We start from the raw sequence: 26,617 nt of genomic DNA on the forward strand, positions 1-26,617 counted from the left end.
CGTTAATACTCTTCAGGGCCTCATCTTGAGATGTTAGGCTTTTTGAATGTGATGTTTATTAATGAAGGATAATTGAAAAGAATATGGATTTGCATGATTGAATTTCGTGACTCGCTTTTGCTTTGCTTTTCTCTTCCCACTTACCTTATGCCTTCTCTTTAGGTCAAAATGCAACTGCATTGGGGACCGGAAGTTACTATGGCCATAGTCCAGGATATTACGGTCAGCATATTGCCTCTAATCCCAAACCAACAAACAAGTTTTTTCAATGCAAGTTCTGCGTACGCTACTTCAGGTCAAAAAACCTCCTCATTGAGCACACTAGGAAGGTCCACGGAGCTCAAACTGAAGGGAGTTCGGCAGGACCCCCTGTTCCAGGATCCTTAAATTATAATATCATGATGCACGAGGGATTCGGAAAGGTCTTCTCTTGCCAGTTTTGCACATACAAGTCACCAAGGAGGGCAAGAATAATTAAGCATCAGAAGATGTATCACAAAAACAATTTGAAGGAGACCACTGCTCCTCCCCCTGCCCCTGCTCCGATGCCAGACCCAGTGGTCCCACCCGTGTCCCTGCAGGACCCCTGCAAGGAACTGCCGGCGGAGGTCGTGGAGCGCAGCATCCTAGAATCTATGGTCAAGCCTCTGACCAAGTCTCGAGGCAACTTCTGCTGTGAGTGGTGCAGCTATCAGACCCCCCGCCGGGAACGCTGGTGTGACCACATGATGAAGAAACACCGCAGCATGGTCAAGATCCTGTCCAGTCTCAGGCAGCAGCAAGAAGGGACTAATCTGCCTGACGTGCAGAACAAGAACGCCCCCAGCCCCACTTCTAACTCCACCTATCTGTCTATGAATGCTGCCAGCCGGGAGCTACCCAACACTAACGTCTCCACCTTCAGGGGCTCCATCGGCAACTCCATCATGAGACCCAATTCTTCTTCCGCTTCCAAGTTTTCGCCCATGTCTTACCCTCAGATGAAGCCGAAGTCACCTCACAATTCTGGCCTCGTCAACTTGGCAGAGAGATCCCGTTACGGAATGACTGACATGACCAATTCTTCTGCCGACCTGGAAACTAACAGCATGCTGAATGACTCTAGTTCCGATGAAGAGTTAAATGAAATAGACAGTGAGAATGGCTTAACTGCTCTGGATCATCAGACAGCAGGCATGTCCACGGAGCAGCTGATGGGCTCAGAGGGCAACAAATTATTGGAGACCAAGGGGATCCCATTTAGAAGATTCATGAACAGGTTCCAGTGCCCCTTTTGTCCGTTCCTCACCATGCATCGACGTAGCATCTCCCGTCACATAGAAAACATCCACTTATCCGGAAAGACAGCCGTCTACAAATGTGATGAATGTCCATTTACTTGCAAGAGCTCGTTAAAACTTGGGGCTCACAAACAGTGTCACACGGGTACAACGTCAGACTGGGATGCTGTGAATTCCCAGAGCGAAAGCATTGCTTCCCCGCTGCACGAAGGTGTCGTGTCGTACGAGAGCTCGAGCATCAATGGGAGAAAGTCGGGGGTCGTGCTGGAGCCCCTGCAGCAGCAACAGCCGCCCCCGCCGCCGCCACCACCCCCGCCTCCGTCACAGCCTCAGCCGCCACAGCTACAGCCGCCCCATCAGGTGCCGCCCCCGCCCCCGCCGCCCGCGCAGGCCCCGCCCCTGCACCCCTACAAGTGCACCATGTGTAATTACTCCACCACGACTCTGAAAGGGCTGAGGGTTCATCAGCAGCACAAGCACTCCTTCTGCGACAACTTGCCAAAATTCGAGGGGCAGCCCTCCAGCCTGCCAGCGGACGGCGAGACAGACAGCCACCCCTCTTCCAGCAACACTGTGAAGAAAAGTCAGACCTCAATTCTTGGGCTGTCCTCCAAGAACAATTTTGTAGCTAAGGCTTCTAGGAAACTCGCTAATGACTTTCCTCTCGACTTATCGCCCGTGAAGAAGAGGACCCGGATTGACGAGATAGCAAGCAACCTGCAGAGCAGAATTAACCAAACCAAACAGCAGGAAGATGCGGTGATCAACGTGGAGGATGACGAGGAGGAAGAGGAAGACAACGAAGTGGAGATTGAGGTGGAGCTGGACCGGGAAGAAGAGCCGCCAGAGCCCGTCCTGGAGGTGCCCACGTCCTTCTCAGCGCAGCAGATCTGGGCGAGAGATGCCCCTGAGCCCCAGAAGGAGCCCAACTTCAGAACTGTCACCCACGATTACAATGCCACCAACGGGGCTGAGATAGAGCTCACCCTTTCTGAAGATGAAGAGGATTATTACGGCTCCTCCGCGAACATGAAAGATCACCAGGTTTCCAGCGCTACTCTGCTCAACACCCAGACTCCTATCTACGGAACTGAGCACGGTAATGAAAACGCGGACTTTAGTGACTCGGGAAGGCTTTATTATTGCAAACACTGTGACTTCAACAACAAATCTGCCCGGAGCGTCAGCACCCACTACCAGCGCATGCACCCGTACATTAAATTCAGCTTCAGGTACATCTTGGACCCCAACGATCACAGCGCAGTGTACAGGTGCCTGGAATGCTACATCGATTATACCAACTTCGAAGACCTGCAGCAGCATTATGGCGAACACCACCCAGAAGCCATGAACGTCCTCAACTTCGACCACTCGGACCTGATCTACCGGTGTCGGTTTTGTTCCTACACGAGCCCCAACGTCCGAAGCCTGATGCCACATTACCAGAGAATGCATCCCACCGTCAAGATTAACAATGCGATGATATTTTCGAGCTACGTGGTGGAGCAGCAGGAGGGACCGAACACGGAGTCCCAGACGCTGAGGGAGATCCTGAACTCGGCTCCCAAGAACATGGCCGCGTCGGCTGCCGTGGCCCGTGGCGGCGGGGTGCCAGCTCCGTTCCCTAAGAACACCCCTTCCAAGACCTTTCCTCCAGAATGTGAAAATCAGAAGGACCCCTCGGTCAGCACCGTTGTCGTGTACGATTGTGACGTTTGCTCCTTCGCGAGCCCCAACATGCACTCTGTGTTGGTTCATTATCAGAAGAAACACCCGGAAGAAAAGGCCTCCTACTTTAGGATCCAGAAAACCATGCGAATGGTGTCTGTGGACAGGGGCTCTGCCCTTTCTCGGTTGTCATTTGAGGTGGGTGCTCCAGTGTCTCCCAAAATATCCGCCATGGGTTCCCCACCCCCCCCACCGCCCCCGCCACCAGACCTCGGTACCGAGCTTTACTACTGCAAACACTGCTCCTACAGCAATCGGTCAGTTGTGGGAGTCCTTGTCCACTACCAGAAAAGACACCCAGAGATAAAGGTTACCGCCAAATATATCAGACAGGCTCCTCCCACAGCCGCAATGACGCGAGGGGCCGATGGGCCCCAAGGCTCCCCCCGGGCACCGGCCCCCAGGCAGCAGCTCGGCCGGAGCGGCTCCGAGAGAGACGGCCCTCCCGCAGAGAGCGAGATGTTCTTCTGCCAGCACTGTGATTACGGGAACCGCACGGTCAAAGGTGTCCTCATCCATTATCAGAAGAAGCACCGAGACTTCAAGGCCAACGCGGACGTGATCCGGCAGCACACGGCCACCATCCGAAGCCTCTGCGACCGTAACCAGAAGCAGCCTGCCGGCTGCGTGCTGGTCCCCCCCTCGAACGTGGAGCGGGACAGAACGAAACTCCGGGCGCTCAAGTGTCGGCAGTGCTCGTACACCTCCCCCTACTTTTATGCACTAAGGAAGCATATCAAGAAAGACCACCCTGCCCTGAAGGCCACAGTCACGTCCATCATGCGGTGGGCATTTCTAGACGGCTTGATAGAAGCTGGCTACCACTGCGAGTGGTGCATCTATTCCCACACAGATCCCAACGGTTTGCTCCTCCATTATCAGAGGAGGCATCCCGAGCATTACGTTGATTATACGTACATGGCCACCAAGCTCTGGGCTGGGCCAGACCCATCCCCTCCCTCTCTCACGATGCCAGCTGAAGCCAAAACGTACAGATGCCGAGACTGTGTTTTTGAGGCTCTCTCCATCTGGGACATCACCAATCACTACCAAGCGTTCCACCCCTGGGCCATGAACGGGGACGAGTCCGTGCTGCTGGATATCATCAAGGAGAAAGATGCTGTCGAGAATCCCATCCCTCCGCCTGAAGAGCTCGTGGGCCCTGTGAATTGTGAAAACAGTATGCCTGCCCCGCTCCCCGAGCAGGAAGCTGAATGCCCCGAGGATGCCAGGCTTTCCCCGGAGAAGAGCCTCCAGCTAGCATCAGCCAACCCCGCCATCTCCTCTACCCCGTACCAGTGCACCGTGTGCCAGTCTGAGTATAACAACCTGCACGGCCTTCTGACCCATTATGGGAAGAAGCACCCAGGCATGAAAGTGAAGGCTGCTGACTTTGCCCAGGATATCGACATCAACCCGGGCGCCGTCTACAAATGCAGGCATTGCCCCTACATCAACACCCGCATCCACGGTGTCCTGACCCACTACCAGAAGCGACACCCGTCCATCAAGGTGACTGCCGAGGACTTCGTGCACGACGTGGAGCAGTCCGCCGACATAGCCCAGAACGACGTGGAGGAGACGAGCAGGATCTTCAAGCAAGGGTACGGCGCCTACCGCTGCAAACTGTGTCCCTACACGCACGGCACTCTGGAGAAGCTCAAGATCCACTATGAGAAGTACCACAACCAGCCCGAATTCGATGTCTTTTCCCAGTCTCCCCCGAAGCTGCCCATGACCCTCGAGCCCGAGATAACCACTGAAGTGAGCCCCTCCCAAGTCTCCGTGACCGAGGACGAGGTGGGAGAGGAGCCCGTGTCCACGTCTCACTTCGCTACCTCGCACCTGGTGTCCCACACTGTGTTCCGCTGCCAGCTCTGCAAGTACTTCTGCTCCACGCGGAAGGGCATAGCCCGGCACTACCGCATCAAGCACAACAACGTGCGCGCCCAGCCCGAGGGCAAAAACAACCTCTTCAAGTGCGCCCTGTGTGCCTACACCAACCCCATCCGCAAGGGGCTGGCCGCCCACTACCAGAAGCGCCACGACATCGACGCCTACTACACGCACTGCCTGGCGGCCTCCAGGACCATCAGCGACAAGCCCAACAAGGTGATCATCCCGTCGCCACCCAAGGACGACTCCCCGCAGCTCAGCGAGGAGCTCCGGCGCGCCGTGGAGAAGAAGAAGTGCTCCCTGTGCCCCTTCCAGTCCTTCAGCAAGAAGGGCATCGTGTCCCACTACATGAAGCGCCACCCGGGGGTGTTCCCCAAGAAGCAGCACGCCAGCAAGCTGGGGGGCTACTTCACTGCCGTCTACGCCGACGAGCACGAGAAGCCGGTGCTGATGGAAGAGGACGAGCGAGGCGGCTTCGAGAAAACCGAGGTGGAGGGCAGCGACGGGCAGGAGATCGAGTGGCTCCCTTTCCGCTGCATCAAGTGCTTCAAGCTGTCCTTCAGCACGGCGGAGCTGCTCTGCATGCATTACACGGACCACCACAGCCGGGACCTCAAGAGGGACTTCGTCATCCTGGGCGGCGGCCCCCGCCCGCAGAGCTCCGCCTACCAGTGCAAGCACTGCGATAGCAAACTGCAAAGCACGGCGGAGCTGACCTCACACTTGAACATTCACAATGAGGAATTCCAGAAGCGTGCCAAACGTCAGGAGAGGCGGAAACAGCTTTTGAGCAAGCAGAAATATGCAGATGGTGCTTTTGCAGATTTCAAACAAGAGAGGGTAAGGATATGTTTTGCTTTCCCTTCCCCCAGGAGGCCTCTCATCACTGGTGCCCACATGCACGTCTTCGCTGCCAGCCAAACCGCTACGGGCTTCCTAGTGACTTAGCCTGCCAGAGAGCTCAATAAGTCAATTAAACATTTCGAGCTTGATTATCCCCCCCGCGTTCTACGCCCACCCTTCTCCACGGCCCCGTCCCCCTCCCTCTCGCCCCTCCCAAGGTTCCCCAGGGGAGGGTCGGGTGGCTTTTCTGTATTTCTCTCTGCCAAGTAGCCTTCTCCGAGGCCTAGTTACAGGACAACGCTCGCTCTCTTTCCCAAGGCAGTTGCGGGCCGTGTCTTGGTATCGTTAGCGCTTCTCAGCCATGTCTTGGTTTGTTTGCAGTGTCGGCTACAGGAACCTAACGTCTCCAGGAGTAGAGTTTTTTTCTTTTCTTTTCTTTTTTTTCTTTTTTGGTCAAGAAGTCTGCTAATGGCGTAGCTATGCGACGTTTCACCTGTGTAGTTGAAAAATTGGTTTGAAAACCAGATCACTTGGTGGCAGTGACAATGAGGCTTCTGCACCGAGATCGTCTCTCCTCACAAGTTGTAACCTGTTTGGGTTCTGGAGACTTCGCGCGCGTGCACAGTGGGCAGCGCGCCTCGCCCCTGACGAATTTGTTATGTAAAAATGCTCGCGTGTTATCTCCCTTGGTTTTTAACCTGCTAATCTGCTTTAACGTAAAATCTGCTAGTAAGCTGCAAGAATAAATGCCGGCCATTGAGGGAGGGCTCGGAGTACTGATGGCTACCACTGTATTTTACCAGCCTTTTGGTCACTTAGAAGAGGTGCCAAAGATCAAGGAGAGGAAGGTGGTGGGCTACAAATGTAAATTCTGTGTGGAAGTGCATCCGACGCTCCGGGCCATCTGCAACCACCTGCGCAAGCACGTCCAGTACGGCAGTGTCCCGGCCGTGTCAGCCGCCGTGAAGGTGAGCACTGGGAAGGTCTGGATGAGGAGTCTTGTGTGTGAGCCCTTCGAGTTCCTAATTCACGCCGTTGCTCAGAGCCACTCAGGAAAGGGCGACCCCAGATGTGGGCGTTCCTGAGTTATGCTGGGATCGGTCTGGCTTGTTTTGATTTCTTTACAGGTTGGATCCTCCTCATCTTCTGTATTTCGACCCGGTTGCGTTTCGATCTGGTTCCCTTCCACGTGGATAGTCTGGTGGAAACAGAAGATCCGGGCCTCTCGGTACAGGAGGCTTTGGGTCTCCCTTATGCGCTGCATTTAAGTGCCATTAGGTGTTTGCTTTTCCAAGCGGCCTGGGCTCTTGAGAGGAGTCCAGTGGGTTCTGTTCCCATCCTCTTCTGCGCCTCCCCCTGCCTGACTTCTTGCTGTTCTCATCTGCCCACGGTGCAGAGAGCCTGGGAGAATCTGTCTTTTACTTCTTATCCTGGGTCCCCAGAGGAGCGTTAAGAAACGTTAAATCTAAACCTGAAAGCCTTCAGGTCACAGTCGGCCCTGTGAGCCCTTTGACCTGATTTGTCTCCTCCATCCCCTCTCCCTCTGTGTCACTGACGAGCACCTTCTCTCTGCCCCCAACCAGTATTAGGCCACCTGGTTTGAAGATCATAATCCTAAAATGAGCCACTGTATCAGTGAGCAAGCCGCCATCCCTGCCTTCCAGGATATTGCTGACCACTTAGTGTTGAGCAGAGAAGTCGGTTCAGGGCTCTGCTCTGTCTCTGGATACGTGAATGCATTTCTGTCATCGGCCCTTCTTGATCTTGAGTCCTGTTTTGCCAATGTGGCATGGAGGCGAAGCTTCTGCTCTTCCCGTTGAAGACTGAAGCCTTCCGGCTGGTGGCACAGCAGTGAGTGGCACCGGGACAGCATCAGTCAGCTTCTTGCCCGCCACCAGGGTGTGTCCCAGCCTCGCGTCCCATAATTGCTCGAGGGAGACAGTGGCTCTTCCTGTGTAATCAGTAATCCAGAGGAGCCACCCCAAACCTGGCTAGGCTGCTTCTTAATTTTTTGAATTGATTATACAGCAACCTTCGGTCAAGGGGTGATGTCACCATCTGTGAGATGGGGATGAGCGTGGTGGCAGAGAGCTGGATCTTCCAGTTTCCTTCATTTCCCGAGGGTGTTCCAAGGCTCCCAAGGGCCCACACCATTCTCCTTTTTCCCCTCCCTTCCTCTCTTCCTTTCTCTGAGCCATAACCCTAACTTGCTTTATATCAGTTTTGGTAGGATCCCAATTTGAATTTTCTCTTTAAGATAGAAGGTAAGTGAGTGAATTGTCTTCAAAGTGGGAGAGCCGCTCCCTCACCTTTCCCAGACAGTAGCAACCTGTGTCCGGATATGTTGCCCTCACATCACCACCACTGCATGAAGGATGCCAGTTGGGTTTGCCCTCCCTCTAGGGGGAGCTGGAGAGGCAGGGGAGGAAGCCTTAACAGGACATGCGTAACAGGAGTTTGGGAGAATGAAGGGAGAGGAGGAGAGCTGGGAGCGATGATGATGGATATTTATTTTGTTGGTGGGGCATGTGTGTGTGTGTGGTTCTCTTAGCAGGAGGCTGAAGACCCTTCCCACTTGTTCCTGGATGGACTGGAAGCAGCCAAAGATGCCAGTGGCGCCCTGGTGGACCGGGTGGATGGTGAACACTGCTTGCTTGATGGAATGTTGGAGGATGAAACCCGGCCGGGGGGATACCATTGTAGTCAATGTGACAGAGTCCTGATGTCCATGCAGGGGCTGCGTTCTCATGAGAGGAGCCATCTGGCCCTGGCCATGTTTACCCGCGAGGACAAGTACAGCTGCCAGTATTGCTCCTTTGTTTCTGCTTTCAGGCACAAGTAAGTGCTCACCGAGTGGGTGCAAGTGGTAACTGGAGGAGGTGGAAGGCAGGAGAGCTTGGAGGCGTCTGAAGGCCCCGCTCATGGTTCAGGCCTGCTGTTCAGTTGGCTGTGTTACCTTGAGCCTCTGTCACCTCACCTGTCGAATGGGGCTGAGAACAGGAGATTGTTTGCCTGACATCAGATTTGGCAAAATCGGGCATTTAGAAAAAAAAATGGAAGTAGAGTTAATGTACAAGGTTGTGTTAATTTTAAGCGTACAGCAGAGTGATTCAGTTATACACACACACACAAACACAGTATATATGCACATTCTTTTTCAGACTCTTTTCCATTACAGGTTATTACAAAATATCGAGTATAGTTCCCTGTGCTATACAGTAGGTCCTTGTTGTTTAACCTATTTTATATAAAGTCGTGCAGCGGTCCCCAACCTTTTTGGCACCAGGGACCAGTTTCTTGGAAGACAGTTGTTTCCACAGGGCGGGGGGTTGGTTCAGACGGTAATGTGAGCGATGGGGAGCGGCAGGTGAAGCTTGCTTCACTTGCTCGCTTGCCGCGCTGACTTTCTGCTGTGCGGCCTGCTTGGGGGACCCCTGAAGTAGTGGGTATCTGTTCATCTCAAACTCCTAATTTGGTCTCCCTAGCCCCCGCTATCCCCTTTGGCAACCATAAGTTTGTTTTCTATGTCTGTGAGTCTATTTCTGTTTTGTAAATGAGTGCATCTGTATCATTTTTTTTTAGATTCCACATAAAGTGATATCATATGGTGTTTGTCTTTCTGTGTCTGACTTCCTTCACTAAATATGATAATCTCTAGTTGCATCCCTGTTGCTGCAAATGACATTATTTCATTCTTTTTTATGACCGAGTAATATTCCATTGTATATATGTGCCCCATCTTCTTTATCCGTTCATCCGTTGTTGCACATTTAGGTTGCTTCCACGTCTTGGCTATTGTAAATAGTGCTGCTGTGAACATTGGGATGCTTGTATCTTTTTGATTTAGAGTTTTCTAAATTGGGCATTTTCTTAAATGATAATTTTGGAGGCATTGCTATGACTTACACAAGGAAAGACCAGAGAGTCGATGAATTTACTGGTGCATCTGTCAAACATTCATCCAGAACCTACCTAATCAACATTTGAGGAAGTAAAGTTCCATTTGGGAAATTTTAAGCGGCTAAGGAGGTAAAATTAGGACTCTTTAACCCATATGACCAAAGGGTCATTGCATGGCATTTTTTTTTTTTTTTTTGCAGTACGCAGGCCTCTCACTGTTGTGGCCTCTCCCGTTGCGGAGCACAGGCTCCGGACGCGCAGGTTCAGTGGCCATGGCTCACAGGCCCAGCCGCTCTGCGGCATGTGGGATCCTCCCGGACCGGGGCACGAACCCGTGTCCCCTGCACCGGCAGGCGGACTCTCAACCACTGTGCCACCAGGGAAGCCCTGCATGGCATTTTTAAAAAGACCTGGAATGGTAAAGAAGTTTATCGATGCCAGAGAGATGCTTGAAGTACAGGGTGGGTTGAGGAGACGGAGTTTCCTGCTACCTGGCACAGCTTTGAAATTGAAAATTTGGGTTTTTGTGTGAGTCTTTTCGAGGTGACAGGAAGAGGGATGGTTCTGAGAAGAAACAACCTTTTGTTGCCTTTCTGTCACAACTGTATGAGAGAGGAATTTTCAATAACGTGTTCTACAGTCTTGGATGAAGGTGACTGATTGTGAGACTGACATGCTGTTTATTTTTATCATAATTGAAAATAAGTGATGGGCTGTTTGCTTCTTAAAAAAGATAAAGTGCTAGTTAGTGGCTGTTGAAAGGCAGGAAGAGGTGATGCTTCCACAGAGGTTAGGATGGGTTGCAAACTCTTTTATGATTATACAGAGCCTAGTATCCAATCTTTGTCATCAGATTCATGCCCTGGCCTCAAACTTGTGTAGCTCTCATCAGTTCAATGAGTATTTGTTGGACAGCAACTCTCAACGTTTTCTGACACACAGAACCTCAATAAATCATTGTGAATAAATGAATATGCCCTGTTGTTGAGGCTTTGGGGGAATATAAAGATGAATAGGACATGGTCGGTGATCTCAGGGAACTTAGGGTCTAGTCAGGTTATAAGTAAAGCAAACACACAAATGACTTGGCAAAATAAGGCACATGTCTTTAAAAAAAAAGCATCAATAAAATGCAATGAAGTTTCAGAGAAGGGAGATGGTACATCTACTTTGGAAGAATTGGGAAGGTTTTATGGAACAGGGAGCATTTGAGTCAAGTCTTAAAGTAGGAAGATAGGAAGGACTTGCCAAGTCTGGAAAGAAGATGCAATGTGGAGGAAACGATGAGAGAGTAGGGCCCTGAGGAAGAGATCGATGCTTAGGGGGGACCAGCTGGCGGTCTAGTTGGACTAATTTTTAAGTGATATGTAAAGGAATAGTAGAAGGTAAAGTCTGAATACCTGAGTAGAGACTGCATTTGGGGGTCTTTGAATGCAGAATTAGTGCTTTGTAATATACATTACTGGTAAAAGGAAGACTCTGAAACGAGTAAAGGCATCTTAATCACTAACATTTATTGAGCCTCACTGTGTGCCAGGCGCTGTGCTACGTGCCTTCAAGTATTATCTCATTTTATTCTCAGAACAGCCCTATGAGGTATGGTCCCATTATTATCTCCCTTTCATAGATAAGGGAAGTGAGGCCTTTTAATATAGAGGGGTTATGGAACTTGCCCAAGGCCACTCGGCTTATGAGTAATCGCTGCCATTTGATCTCAGGCAGTCTGACTCCATCGCTTGTGCTTTTGAGTTGGAAAAAAGATGGGGGAGACCAATTAGGAGGCAGTGACAGTAGCTGATCCACGAAGTTAGAATGGAACTTTGGGAACAGTTGAGGGACGGAGGATCTTCATGGCTGGGAAAAATTGGCTTACTGGAGGGGAAGAGGGACAAAGTACAGTACAAATGGCACAGAGGATTCCAGGCTGGTTGAGTGACAGCTTGGAAGTGTTCTTTCTACAAAGAAGGAAATGAAGAGGAGAATTTGTTGGGGATTTTAAAAAACTGACGTGTTTGTTTCAGGCTGGTTGAGTTTAAGATAGCTGAAGGATGTTCAGCGGGAGGTGTCCTTAGGCAGTGTGGAAAGGGCTGCTTTGGAGCCTGGGAGAACATTATATATTTAAATGGTAAGCAGTACTGTTCCCATATGAGTCATTTAGAATGGAATCTAGTTCTCTGGGGCATTGATACAAATTAAATTAGAACATCTTCCCACACCTCGTTTGGTAGATTTATTATTTTTTTAGAGTAGTAATTATTATGAAATACTGGGAAATTATAATTAAATCATTTCTTTATAAGTTGCTTCTGGAATACTGATGTACAGCAAACATGGTTTTATCAGAAGTCATGGCCAGCCTCTGGATCACATGACTTCCTGTAAACACACCTGCACTGGACCTCCATATTTAGAAAGACCTTGAAAATAGCCCATTGCAAGTGCCCTGCTCAGGTGTTCACAGCGGAATTTAGGTTTAAGAAGAAAGTCAGCCTTTTTTACATGCAAAATTTCTCTAATTCCCCCCTTTTTTTTTTAATGGTATAAGTTCAGGGACTCTTTTTTTTTTGCGGTATGTGGGCCTCTCACTGTTGTGGCCTCTCCTGCTGCGGAGCACAGGCTCTGGACGCGCAGGCCCAACGGCCTTGGTTCACGGGCCCAGCCGCTCCGCGGCACGTGGGATCCTCCCAGACCGGGGCACGAACCCGCGTCCCCTGCACTGGCAGGCGGACTCTCAACCACTGTGCCACCAGGGAAGCCCAAGGACTCTTTGATAGGCACCTCATTGACTTTTCAGAAAACTTAAATTTGTCCATATTTTACCTTTTCTTTTTGGATGCCCTCTTCTGCTTCACAGTGTTCTAGAGAAGGGAAAATAAGTCTAACAAGACCTGTTTCCATTGCCATGTCTCTCAATCCAAAAAAATTTTTTGATCTCTTCTTTCCTTTAGCTTCTCCAACTCTTGTCAATTTGCGTTTGTTTGTTTGTTTGTTTTCCTCCTGTAAGCACCATCCTTGGAAAGTAACAAAATGACTTTGAACAGCTTAGGAATGGGATTTCTGGAAAAGGGCAATGAGAAAATGTTGGATGCGGTTTTTAATATTGTCATTTCCTTTTCTCTTCTTCTCCCTCAAGTTTGGATCGCCACATGCAAACCCACCACGGACACCATAAACCATTCCGATGCAAGCTCTGTTCCTTCAAGTCCTCCTACAACAGCCGGCTGAAGACACACATCCTCAAAGCTCATGCTGGTGAGTTGGTGTCCACGGTGCACTAGTTCCCTGAGTTTGAAATTTAATAGTCTTCAGTGAGTGAAATTTTTAAGTCTCTTGCTCCATACACATGAGAATAAGTTTTTCTTGGGATGGTTGTGTAGTCAGTTGTATTTTAATCTAATTAAAAAAATTAAAGAATGGCCCAAAGGAAAAACAATACCAAGTACCCCGTCACGCATGTCATAGTTGATTCACGCAACTAACACATACCTACTAACACATACCTACTGACCGATTCTTGCTACTCACAGGTTCTGGTTTTTAGAGAAATTTCTAAATTACCTAGATTTTCTAATGGGAATGCAAGAATTGGTACATCTCCTGAAGATAATTTCCAACTTAAAATAAAGTTATAATCTTGGGGACATTCAAAGGGACAGAGACCTCAGGATGTGTGAGATTTCTCATGAGATGCCCTTAGATGCATTTCCACATCCCAGATAAGAAATGACCCTGGGTCATGAGTGTCCAGGAGTTGTGCTGATCTCCATCGCTCTGTCATCCCATCTCATCGCGCTCGTCTCGTGAACATCCCTTACCTACCAGTCTCTGTACTAACAAGCATGGTATATTCATCGTCTCATTTAATCTTCAAGGCAGTCCCAAAGGGTAGATGTTGCTGTCACCCTCAGTGTCAGATGCAGCCACAGAGACTCAAACTCCAGTGTCCTGCTCAGGGCCACAGAGCCCATTCACTAAGGATTTGACTCCAGAACAAAAACCTACATCCTTGTCACTCACAGGATGCTGCCTCCCTCTCTCTTCTGCTCTTTTTTACTTCGCATATGATGGAGGATGCCCACAGGTAGCTAATCAGAACTCATCCAAGAGAGGAAAGAGGCATGAGTAAGAAAGGCAGTGTGGCAGGGTCTGGGGCCTCCTCCCAGGATGTCCCCAGTGTCCTCTGAGAACCCCGACTCCGCAGCAGCCTGTGGCCCTCTCAGAGGTGTTGTCAACCTTTGAGGAACTTACATCAAACAAAGGAAAATTGGGGAACCAATAGCTTTAGAATAGCTAGCGATACTGTCGGAGATTCTTTTAGAGATCCAGTCTCCCCCCTGAGTTTCCTCAGCTAAGGTGTTTAGAATTCTAGTTTAAAATTTTTCAATCAACTGGAATTCTTCTGTCTCATTTGTTTGCTTCCTTTCTCTTATTAGCTTCCCTTCCCTTATTAGCTTCTTATTAACTGCCCAGAACCCGAGTCCTTCACTTTTGTCATCTCCTCATCCCCTGTGGAAATACAGCCATGTCTCTGCTGTTTCCTGAAGGTTGGGTCCTGTTGAACTGGCTTAATGGAGTAAAACTATGGAAGTCTTCAGGATGCCTTAAGCCCACTGGGGGTGGGGGAGGGGATGGCAGATTAGCTATATGGGCTCTTCTCTATCTGTTAGTATTTTTATATCTTCCAGAACATTTTACTAAAGTCCATGGAGTAAGAGACTTCCGGGTTCAAACCACTCTTTTCTAACTGGTGTATATTGTAAATTATTCACTTGGGACACTGTCCTGGGGAGTTTCCCCCATAGATCTCAGCCTTGTCAAAAACACTTTACCAGTGGGAGTTGGGTAAGTGATTTGGCCTGTGGGAAAGACTTTAAAAAAGTACCACGGGGCTTCCCTGGTGGCGCAGTGGTTGGGAGTCCGCCTGCTGATGCAGGGGACACGGGTTCGTGCCCCGGTCCGGGAAGATCCCACATGCCGCGGAGCGGCTGGGCCCGTCAGCCATGGCTGCTGAGCCTGCACGTCCGGAGCCTGTGCTCCACAACGGGAGAGGCCACAGCAGTGAGAGGCCCGTGTACCGCAAAAAAAAAAAAAAAGTGCCACAGGCTACACACTGACTCCAGGGCATTGAGCTGAAGTGTATATTCTTGGAGCTGACCAAGCAGACTGGTCTTCTGTGCTCACTGGTTTGCAGGAAGGAAGCATCCAGAGAGAGAGGGTGGGAGCATCATAATCCAGTTCTCCACACACCTTGAACCGTTGGTGTCTATGACTTGGTCTTAGCTACAGAGAGTGGCTTGGCTTGGAGAAAGCCAAATCATTTTCCAGAAGACTCTTGACTCATCTTGTCTGTTCTAGATGGAGTATTTTATTTTATTTTACAGGGTAAAAGGTAGTGTGTACTAACCAGATACCTGGATTTGAATTCTCTCTCTAACCACCCACCAAGGTTCATATAGCCAGGTTTGCACTGAAAAATTGAGAAATGGAATAAGGAGAGCAGTAGTGTACAGTATGACAGATATATTTATTATTTTAGTAAACACCATTATTCATGCCCAGCATTATCCTGTAGCTAACAGGTCATGGTCTGAAGGGTGTGGAATTGACTGGTGTTCTTGTTTGGGTCCTCTGACTTCTTTGTGCTTCTCTTCTGCTTTGGGCTATAGCATGTTGCATCATGCAAGGTTTTGTGTGGGTCTCTTCAAGGCTTTCTTGGAAATGCACACTTTGGGGGTCATCAGTGGTGAAAAGGAGGCTTGAATGCAGGACTTCAGATGCTGGTCTCACTTCACGTGAAACCACTTAGTAATTTTCGGGGTGGCAGGAAAGTAACCATCTCAGCAGGGTAAAAGCAAGAGTGGATGTTTACTTGCTCATTCTTGCTCTGCTTTAGTGAGCATTTGTCTGTAGCACATCAGCGCTGTCCTCAGTTCATATTCACTGGTCCACAAAACCTTCGTTACTAACAATCCTTTCTTCTCTTATTCCTCTCCTTCCTTCCCTTTCCCTCTTCTCTGGTTTTTAAGTTTCACTTGAAAATAAATTTCAAAAAATACATGTTCATTAGAAAAAATTTGAAAATGAAAGAAGAAATACAGTCAAGCCATTCATAATCTTATTATCTGAAGACCACTGTTGTTAATATTTGATAATATTTCCTTTCAACCATTTCCGCTATAATTATTTTCCATAGTCATGATTATAATCTAATCTAAAATGTATTATGCTTTTCTGTTTATTTTTCTGAGTTTCAGTATTTTAGTTTTCTATGAATTGCCAACTCTTCAAGAATTTATTTTCATGAATAGTAATTTATCAAGAAGATATACCCACGTTTACTTAATCATTTCCCTATGTTTCATCCCTTTTTCAAGCATAAGTAATGTATATTTCTAAATACAGATTTCTAAGTATTAAAGGGTATTTCCTTAATATAAATTCTCAGAAGTGGAATTATTGAGTTGCAGGCATGAGCTTTCTAAGCTTATTGTTATAAAAAGCAAAATTGCTTTCCGAGTTGATTGTACCAGTGTTTGTCTGTCCAGCGACATAAGGATGCCCATTTCACACCCTTGCTTCTTAAATTGCAATTCATGTAAAACCTGACTTAGGGCAAAGATAAATCATACTCTCATTTAATTTGATCATAGTGATCTGTGCTGTATTTCAGTGGTATAAAAACAATTAAAAGGAAAATACTTTGTAGAAAACAAACTTATGGTTACCAAGGGGGCGGGAGGGGGAGGGAGGGATAAATTGGGAGATTGGGATTGAAATATACACACTACTATGTATAAAATAGACAACTAATAAGAACCTACTGTATAGGTATTGTACAGGGAACTCTACTCACTACTCGGTAATGGCCTATATGGGAAAAGCATCTAAAAAAGAGTGCATACATGTAAATGTTTAACTGACTCACTTTGCTGTACAGCAGAAACTAACACAACAGTGTAAATCAACTATACTCCAATAAAAATTAATTAAAGAAAGAAAAATACTTATTTTTACTTCCATGTCCTTTTTATTGAAAAATATTGGAGCTAAATGCAGACACACATGTTTATATATATACACACACCTCTCTCAGTTAAAGAAATGACTTTTACCCATTTCTGTACTATTGATCAGATAGGGAAATGGAGTTTTGTGCTGAGGTTCGTGAACTGGTCCCAAAAAACCCCACAGGTAGGATGTGTGGAATCCAGGAGGCCTAGAGTCAGCAAGGAAGTAAATTATGAGGATAGCACAGCAGTTTGCACTGAGTGACTTCGTGCTCGGAAAGCCACCAATTGACCCTTGGAATAAGAATGAAGTGTATTATTTTCTGTGGATGATAATAAAGGCTGGAATGAAAACTGACATCGTCATTTCTGGTACAGAGAGGGAGGGAGAGAGATGGAAAGCCTTTGCTGAGGGAGCTACCTAGACATTTGGTTTCACTCTCTGCTGGGGAATCTACCGTAGGCTCATCCCCATAAGCAAAGCATGAGCTGGAAAGGGACCAGGTCACTTGATTACGGGGCTCATAGAAGAGTTCCAATCCTCCAGGAGCCCTGTGGTCGTGGGAGTGGGCAGGGGGTTGGTCTGGGAGGGCCCTCAGACCGTGCGGCTTGAGACAGGCTCTCTGGAGTTAACTGACCCTGTTATTCTGTCTTCCACCCGCCTCGTCCCCTCTCCCCTCCTTCTCCTCTGCTGCCGACCGTCTCCCTCCAGGTGAGCATGCCTACAAGTGTTCTTGGTGCTCCTTTTCCACCATGACAATCAGCCAACTGAAGGAACACTCCCTCAAGGTCCACGGAAAAGCCCTGACCCTCCCCCGGCCGAGGATTGTCAGTCTCCTCTCCTCGCACGCCCACCACTCCTCCTCCCAAAAAGCCACCCCGGCCGAAGAAGTGGAAGATTCCAATGGTAAAACCGGGCTTCCGAGCCACCATCAATCATGGGTGGGGGGAGGTGGGCTGGGGTTAACGGCCCATCCTTCTTTCTAGAGGAAAATCTGACACGAAAACGTGGCGGTTCAAGTGAAGGAAGAAACGTGAAAAGGTTGGAACAGTATAGACATTGGAGTTGGAGGGTGAAGTGAACTCGGTGAGCATTTATTTGGTGCTGAGGCCAGACGCCTCTGCACTGGTGTGCCCGCTGCTTGTGAAAAGAGCACGTGTGTGATGGGTTCGTGTTGGATTCTTCCGCTGTGGTTGTGAGCAAGAAGGAGGAGGAATACCAGGGAGATTTATTTCTTCATTGACTTTTGTACTTATTGATATCCTGTCTTGTCCTAAAAAAATATGTGTGTGCTGTGGAGTGTTCAGGGTGCCAGATGTGTAAGTTAAGGACAGAGTTCCGAGTGGGACTGGAATGGGTGAATGGGTGGGGGCATGTGTCTGATGGGGTCACAAGATAATTTAGGGGTAACGTAGTGATTTCTGTTATGGCTGAAGGATGTCGAGGAAGCGTCATTTGGAAGGAGGAGGGTGTAACTGCCCACCTGTGGAAGCTTCAGACTAAATCTGGGAAGCCCTGGAGGGGGTCTCCTCACTGGCAGTGTAACCAAAGCTGTAGAAGAGAGAGAATGAGAGCGAGAGATGGCGGGTATGGCAGCGCGAGCACAGGATGGTTTGTTGTTTTGATCCGCCCGAGAAACAGAAGGGTGTTGATTACTCAGCTCACCGCAGATGACTGCAGGATCTCGTGCTTAGGAGAGGAGGGAGTCTGGAGATTCTTAGTGATGTAGAAGACCTGAGAGCTGCTCCCTTCCGTGAGCCTCTCGTGCTAGAATCCCTTCTGCAGCATCTCTGGTAACCAGTTATCTACCCGCTGGCCTGAATACTTCCCAGGTCAGGGAATGGACTTTTGCCCAAGGTCTGCTACTAGGTCCTCGAGAGGAGCTTAGTGGGCTGGCAAGAAAGTTCAGGGGCTCTTTGGAACCAAGGCTTGGCTTTGAATCTTACTTCTCTCAATGCCAGTTGTGTTTTCCTGGGCAATCTTAGCTTCCTAGACTCACATGACAAATTGGATAATGATACCTACCTCATGATGGCCTTGAGAGATTAATGAGAAAAGGTACATGTGTAAAATGCCTAACACAACACCTGACACATGTAGATATTTAATAAATGGTCATGTTATTCAGTGATTTACATCCTTTGATTGCAGTTTTGGCTTTTGAGACCATTTATGACAAGTATGAATTGGGGGTTATTTTTAATGTAAGGGTTTAAAAAGATAGAATCCTCAGGTATCCTGAAGATCTGACAGCCCAACATGTCCATGTGGGCTAGTTATCCAAATAGCAAAAGAGTAAATGAGGAATCTTCATTCACAAGGTCTGGGCGAAGACAATTGGGAGGAAAAGAAAAGGTAAGTCCTGGGATTAAAAGCTGTCGTTGCTGAGTTGTAGAACTTGGTGGCCTTTCCTTTGCAAATCAGTAAACACCAGCTTAGACACAATAACTCCTTGCCAGTATTCCTGTCTTGAAGGACTTCTGTTTAACAATGAAGGCTTGTTGTTACGACGGTGGCTTGTAATGAATGAAGTGAGCACGCTGTCTCCTCAGCTGTTGTGTGGCAGTTTAGCCTGTGTTTGTTGTTGTTTTCCAGGAAAACTTAAGAGTCTCAGAGTAAAGGGTGGAGAGGAGATGGGGGGAGCACATGTGAAAGGCCACAGAAGATGTCCCCTTTGCACCTTGAGATTCTGTTCATTGTAAGAGATTGGTATATTGCAACAAAAGGCAAAATAGAATTTGATGTAAATTGTAAGGTCTTGTTTCACATGATTGCCAATGAATTGCTTTCATCTGAAATGGAAGCTACACTTGTGCAACCATTTGGGTGAAATTGATACATCCAAACACCATTCCCAACAAAGGCTTTTCCTGGGACATTTCTTGCCATGTTGTACCTTCTTTTCCCTTTGTCCTCCTCCCCCTTGGAAGGCGGGTCTTAGTCTCAGGACAAGGGAATCCCGCAGCCTACTCACTGCATGGCTTGCCTTCCTCTGTGTAGGCTGAAAAAGAGTTCAGTCAACTTTCTGAGTCTGTACTTTCTGCCAGGAGGTGTGCAACGCACAGAAGAATCATAAATGGATACAGTGCCATTCTGGCCACCCAGCAGCTTAAAATCAAATGTTTAGAGGGTATTATCAGCATGGTATTGAACTAACCACAGCCCTAAGCCTGAAGCCTAACCTTTTTTGGGGCTGATTTCAGGTTCTTGGAAGCTAGACTAGGTTAGGACCTTGGGAGGAGGGTGGTCGCAGAAACATGATGATAATGATATTGAGTAACTCTGCATAACACGGATAGTCTATTCAGCCACAGGGAGATAATTTGGCAACATATAAAAGTGTTTTTCGGGCTTCCCTGGTGGTACAGTGGTTGAGAGTCCACCTGCCGATGCAGGGGACATGGGTATGCGCCCCGGTCCAGGAAGATCCCACATGCCGCGGAGCGGCTGGGCCCGTGAGCCATGGCCGCTGAGCCTGCATGTCCAGAGCCTGTGCTCCGCAATGGGAGAGGCCACAACAGTGAGAGGCCCGCGTACCACAAAAAAAATAGTAATAATAAAATAAAATAAAAAAGTGTTTTTCCTTCTTCTTCTAAAGGAAGAACATAATGAATGTGAAAGCTCTGGGTGGCAACTCTTTAGTGAGGCCTACACAGAACTCATTGGACCTGTGCTGTTTTTAATGTATATAAATAACCTGGATCAGTGGGTCAACAGTGATTTGTTTAATTTGGGTGAGGTAAACCCAAAGGTTTAAGGTGGGGTAAACAGAAAGAAGGCATCAAATGGGCTGTTCTCATGAATGGATAGTGTGGAAAGTAAAATTAATTGTGTGTCCATTCAAAAGATATTTTCTTGAATCCTTCTGATGTAGGTGTTGCAAGGTTTTGGACGCCCGAGAATGAGGGAAGAGGTTGAAAATGGAAGGCTGTCTGCTAGGGAGCTGAGTGGTGGTTTCCTAGAAGTGGCTGCATCTGGGGGACGAAAAAACAGCTGTGGGACTAGACAGTAGCCTGTAAATCACGCCTTGAATGGTGTTTGAAACACGCATGTGAAATCCAGTTGCACATTTTAATAAGGGGAAGCTGTAGGGCCATTGGCCCTCGGTTAAGGTTTCCCACACTGCAGATGCCACGGCGCTCTGAACACAAGAACCAAAAATGTGTTGCAGGCCTGGGGGGGGAGTAGAGATCCATAAAACCAGGGAAATCACCAGTGTGTCCTTGGCTTTCTGATCCCCTAGTGAGGGATGTGAATAAAACGACTGGACATGCTCGCTGCTGTTTGCAGTGGTCAGATGCTTGCGGTCTTGAGAGCGAGCCAGCCTTCTCCGGCAGAAGGAAACGGGCTGAACAGGAAGGTTCTTCCCTAGCTGCTCTCCCTCCCAGTGCAGAGGGGAGCCCTATAAGGGAGGGAGGCTGGGAAGGCAGATGTGAGAAGGTGGAGGGGTGACTGCGCTCCCACTGCCTGGCCGCACACCTGTTCTGGACATAAACAGAGCTCTTAGGCTCTGGGCTGTCAGTCTTGACATGTCTCACCAGCACGTGGATCCTCTATATGTCCTTCATGATTGGCGGTTGGAAAGAAAAGCAGTGCTGATTCTGTGTATAAGGTAATGGGAAATGACACTTAATGGCTGTTCTAAACAGTGCACTAAGGGGGAATCATAAGGTTGTCAACAAGAGGAAGTGTTCTGCTATGTTTGTGTTTACTGGGTGCTTTCTGCCATATAAAATAGAGGACTGGGCTTTTTCAGGCTTTTTCCGAGTCTGTGCTTTCAGTACAGAAAAACACACATATACATACATCTATAAAACAAGAAAGAAACTAGAGCAGTGTAGTTTCATTATGAGATTTGTTTAGGCCTGAGTAGCTCCACAGTGCCTGGGCAGTGGATATGTAATTTAAAATTCAGCTCTATCCTTTGTAAGAAGTCAGGCTACTGGTGATGTTCCATCTTTTTCCTCCCTCGAATGTCCCCTAAAGAATAGCTGATTTTATTTCTTCTCTCTGTCCAGTTATGCTGTACAGAATGGCCTGCTTTAGGGAAGTAGCTGGCGTGGTACGCTTAAAACAAAAATCGGACATGAAGACCAGGTGCAAGATAAATAAGGTGTGTGAGAATTAGATAGTCTTTTAGTCTGTGCCCTAATGGCAGCCTAGGGAAAACACCAAGAACTTTTGGTCATGAAATCCTTCCCCTTGTAAGATAGATCTCATTGTAGTCCACGCAGCAGAGAAGTCTTTGCTAGTATGAATTGGTAGAAAAATGTAAGGAGCTTTGTGATTTTTTTTTTTAAGAGAAGGATTTTCTGTTACAACTTTTCATTTGGCTTCTCGGTTCTAATTTCTAGAATAATATTTGATAAGCACTATTTTTATCAAGGCATCTCTCATCAAAAATCCACAGGCACTTCTCATGTCAAAATCCAAGTCCTCTGCGTTGCATTCAAAGTTCACCACTCAGTCACACATTCTCCATCCTGAGTGGTCTCTCCAACAAATACCTACGTTTCCAACCATCTCTGTACTTGCTGTCCCCAGCATCTTCTGCCTTCATTTCCACTTCCATGCATCTGAAGAAGCTCTGCTGGGAGCTTGGAAGGATTTCTTCCTTGTCTGCTTCTGTCTACCAGTCTCTGAGTTTAACTTCTTCTAAAGACTGACATTTACCAGCCCCAGCCCTACTCTGATTTCTCATCGATTGATGATCTTCTTGGTGTTCATTTGTACTTGTGGATATGCTTTTGGTTCTGTCCCCTAATTTTCCAATGGGAATAGTTAGGTAGATACTTATTAAATGCTGACTTCTTTTAACTGACCAACGATTTCTTGGAGGCATCACAGTTTTCAATTCAGTTAATTGTACCGAGTCTCCTAGCATGTCTGACTAACTCCACAGAACCAAGCTGTACAACGGTAAGTTTATTTCATTTCCATTTAAGAGGCAAGTCCAAAAGACGGACGATCCAAAGATGAAACCTTAGGGATTGCTCTAAGAGAAGCTTTCTGACACATCAGTCTGCCAAGAGGAAATGATCTTCCTTGACAAAGAGTGTTTTCAGCTTTATCATTGTTCCCTGGATAACGAGACCTTCTGTAGAAGTGGGAAACTGAAGTTTGAGACAGGGTGTAAGCCTTTCCAGTACTCAGGAGGAGCCAGGAAGTGTGGTGGCGCTGGGGAGATGGGCATTACCAGTGTGGTTACCTGGTAGCAGAGCACCTTGGAGCAAGCGCACATAATCATTTGACCCTGGAATGGACTAGCTTGTTCTCTGCGTCTACGTCAAAAAACATACAGTGTTTGGTTGCTGTTAAATCCAGTTCAGAGAAGCTATAGAGTGAAACTGACCAACAAAACTCATAGATTAGTAAAAATCTTTTACTCTCCCTGAAAATTTTGCCCACCACCAGCCTTTTAACATAATATATGGGTTAGAGGAGACTTGTAGTGGTTAATTTCTACAAGCCATAAATCAAGGATTGGCAAACTTTTTCTGTAAAAAGCCAGATCGAAAATACTTTCAGCTTTGTGGGCCATAGAGTCTCTGGTAGAACCACTCAACAGTGCCACTGTAATGTGAAAGCAACCGTAGACAATATGTAAACAGATGGACATGGCTGTGTTCCAATAAAACTTTATGTGCAAAAGCAGGGGAGGCTGGGGCTTCCCTGGTGGCGCAGTGGTTGAGAGTCCGCCTGCCGATGCAGGGGACACGGGTTCGTGCCCCTATCCCGGAGGATCCCACATGCTGCGCAGCGGCTGGGCCCGCGAGCCATGGCCGCGGAGCCTGTGTGTCCGGAGCCTGTGCTCCGCAACGGGAGAGGCCACAGCAGTGAGAGGCCCGCGTACAGCAAAAAAAAAAAAAAAAAAAAAAAAAAAAAGCAGGGGAGGCTGGATTTGGCCCATGGATTGTATGTTGCTGAACCCTGCCATAGATGACTGGTGGAAAAAATTACAGCAATACCCATGAAATTAATCCTGTCTTTAATAAATGTCATTATAGACCTTTATATTTAACATATAGACTATTTCTAGATGTCATTTAAAATATAACTTGACCTAAATATATTCTTTGTTTCATATATGAAATGTAGGGCATTAAGTAGAGCTTTAAAACTGTTAGTGTGTGAATTACACTTATGCTTGAAAGAAAATCTTCTCTAAGAATTGTATTGAGTCTGATGCCAAACTATCAATTCGTTTAACCTTGACTGCAGCAATACTTGACACTTAAAAATTAAGATCTGAGATGCCTGCTTTTTGAAGAGAAGCTTTTCAGATTTCTAAATAGGTCAGACATAAAATTCAACCTTTAAGAGGATCCAATTAGTTGCTAGGGCATCAGACCCTTCCACACAGGTTCCAGTTGCAGTCAGATTTCTCTTGGGGTGAAAGAAAGAAGAGTGGTTTCTTTAAAAATGACTCCTGAGTGAATAATTTTGAAATACAAAGATCTACGTCGTTTATAGCACGTGGGATACAAGGCATACTTTCAGTGGCTTGGCCGTCATTTTTGTTTTTTAATTTATTTATTTTTGGCTGCATTGGGTCTTTGTTGCTGTGCGTGGGCTTTCTCTGGTTGCGGCGAGTGGGGGCTACTCTTCGTTGTGCTGCATGGGCTTCTCATTGTGGTGGCTTCTCTTGTTGCAGAGCACGGGCTCTAGGCGCACAGGCTTCAGTAGTTGTGGCCCACGAGCTCTAGAGCGCAGGCTCAGTAGTTGTGGCACACGAGCTTAGTTGCTCCGCGGCATGTGGGATCTTCCCGGACCAGGACTCGAACCCGTGTCCCCTGCATTGGCAGGAGGATTCTTAACCACTGCGCTACCAGGGAAGCCCTTGGCCATTATTTTTTAATAGGTTCTGCTGGTCTCAAAATTATCTGGCCAGAGAATACTAACCTTCCCTTTTTTGACTTCAGAATTTCTACATTAAAATCTGATCTAGAGTTTATTTTAGTGCTTATTATGAAGAGTGGCATTTCTACTATAAAGACTTAAGAAGGCTGTAACTCCAGTGGTGCAAAGTGGTACAGATGATTCCGCATCTTCTATTAGACATCCAAAAGTCTTCAGTGGTTAAATTATAGACCTTGCCCTCATCAGCAAATAGGGAGCCTCCGAAATTATCACCACCCTGAAGTCGAATATCATGTGATAGACCCTTCCCAAGAAACCCACCTGCCTGAGATTTCTGTGACTTTCTGAATTCGCCACAGTTTCATGTGCCAAGCATTGAAAAACATTTCAAATATAAGCTTTCCATGTCCTGGGAACTCAGTCAACTCGCCCATCTCCCTCTTCCCATGCCAAGAAAAACATTTGTTCCTCAGAAATACAAGCATATACTACCCAACTCATTCAGAGCTAGTTCCTAGCAACACCAGAATTTGCTTCCTAATTCCACAGCTGACTTTTGCATTTCTTGGTTGGAGATTACCTTAAAGTCCTCCAGAACCTCAGCTGTGGGAAGTATCTAAAAGGAAGAAGAAATTTACTTTATTCTTTGGCAGAAAGTATATTCAGTTGTTAGTCAAATCATCTAAAATTATCTCAGGTCTTTTTCGAAAGGAAGATTTTTTTTTTTTTTTTTTTGTCTTATCATTGCCCACCTTGATATTTTTTTTCCCCTGGAACCAGAGCTAGATATTTTAGTACAATTTTATTGAATATAAAATCCCTTAAACTCTTTTGAGACTTCTTATGATTCATAGGTCCTCTCCTCTCTTTCAAATACTGTTCTGCACTAGAGGATTTTATACAAGCAGAGGGAAGGGTGTTGGATTTGGGAGGACTAGTGTGTGTGAGCCATGATTCAGAGGTAGATATCCTGGGGCAGCTTTGCTGGAGCACAGGGTATATCCCGGGCAAGGTGGGCATGTGAAAAAGAATTGTTTTTAAGAGCCGAGATGAGAAGTTGCCAGAAATAACCTTCTTGAAGCAACTATTATTTATTTTTTAAAATAAATTATATGAGTTTTGATGGTGTGGCCCAGCATGTCCAAATGATGTACGCATTTTCTTAATTCATTCATAATCCTAAATAATATCCTATAGAGGGCTTCCCTGGTGGCGCAGTGGTTGAGAGTCCGCCTGCCGATGCAGGGGACACGGGTTCGTGCCCCGATCCCGGAAGATCCCACATGCCGCGGAGCGGCTGGGCCCGCGAGCCATGGCCGCGGAGCCTGTGTGTCCGGAGCCTGTGCTCCGCAACGGGAGAGGCCACAGCAGTGAGAGGCCCGCGTACAGCAAAAAAAAAAAAAAAAATATCCTATAGAAAAATTCCAGTGGTGGTACTTAAAGAAAAACGGCAAGATAAAGACTGGCCAAACTGACATGAAAGGTTCAGGTAATTGGATCTGCTTGCCTTTTACTGAAGTCAGTCCCTTGCTGTTTATGCCCAGGAAGGGACGTGTTCCTGCCAGAGGGCTCCTCTGTTTTGTAAGTAGTTTCATAGTCATCAGGGTCAACTCAAAAGAGGTGTTTGGCTAAGAGTACAGGGCCCAGCTAAGGTTTTATTTACCTGTACACTGCTCTTGGGACAGTCATTCCAGGGCTAGGCTCTCCAGCTTCCTCGGGGACACAGAATATTCTTACCTGCCTCATGGAAGCCACCTCCTATGTCATCTCTTATGTTCATGTGCTGTGAGCCCTCCACCAAAGCTGCCGTGATCACCCCATCGAGCAACACAGGATGACCTTCTCAACTTTTCCTGTAGTCCTTGATTTTTAGCACTCCTAGTTATTTTTTTCCCCGTGACCAGTTTGAAAGTCATCCATTCTGGTTTATTATAAGGTTTCTGGCTGTCGTCTCTTGGTTTAATTCTGAAGCGGTAAAATTAATCATAATTTTTATTTACTTCGGCTGACTGCCTTAAATTTGCCATCAGATTCAATATGTCGATGAATCAGAGTTACAAATTATTATTAGTCTCATTTTATAGAGAAGGAAACTGAGACTG

The 26,617-nt window shown here is 47.3% G+C and overlaps 1 protein-coding gene across 7 annotated transcripts in view; it reads left to right on the forward strand.

The window, feature by feature from the left end:
• The window catches only part of ZNF462 (zinc finger protein 462), a 143,649-nt gene that overhangs the window by 56,965 nt on the left and 60,067 nt on the right, over window positions 1-26,617 (forward strand). For 5 of the 7 annotated variants that reach the window (XM_082624406.1, XM_082624403.1, XM_082624401.1 and 2 more), the window contains 5 exons: window positions 163-5,744; window positions 6,551-6,715; window positions 8,299-8,585; window positions 12,781-12,899; window positions 17,367-17,561. In XM_082624406.1, the coding sequence (XP_082480532.1) occupies window positions 163-5,744; window positions 6,551-6,715; window positions 8,299-8,585; window positions 12,781-12,899; window positions 17,367-17,561 (6,348 nt within the window). The remainder of the gene's footprint in view (window positions 1-162; window positions 5,745-6,550; window positions 6,716-8,298; window positions 8,586-12,780; window positions 12,900-17,366; window positions 17,562-26,617) is intronic. The other 2 variants (XM_082624405.1, XM_082624407.1) reach the window with 2 other exon arrangements.

The sequence above is a fragment of the Mesoplodon mirus genome (genome assembly GCF_964341445.2).
Source record: "Mesoplodon mirus genome assembly, chromosome: 1".
In the NCBI taxonomy this organism is placed as follows: domain Eukaryota; kingdom Metazoa; phylum Chordata; class Mammalia; order Artiodactyla; family Ziphiidae; genus Mesoplodon; species Mesoplodon mirus.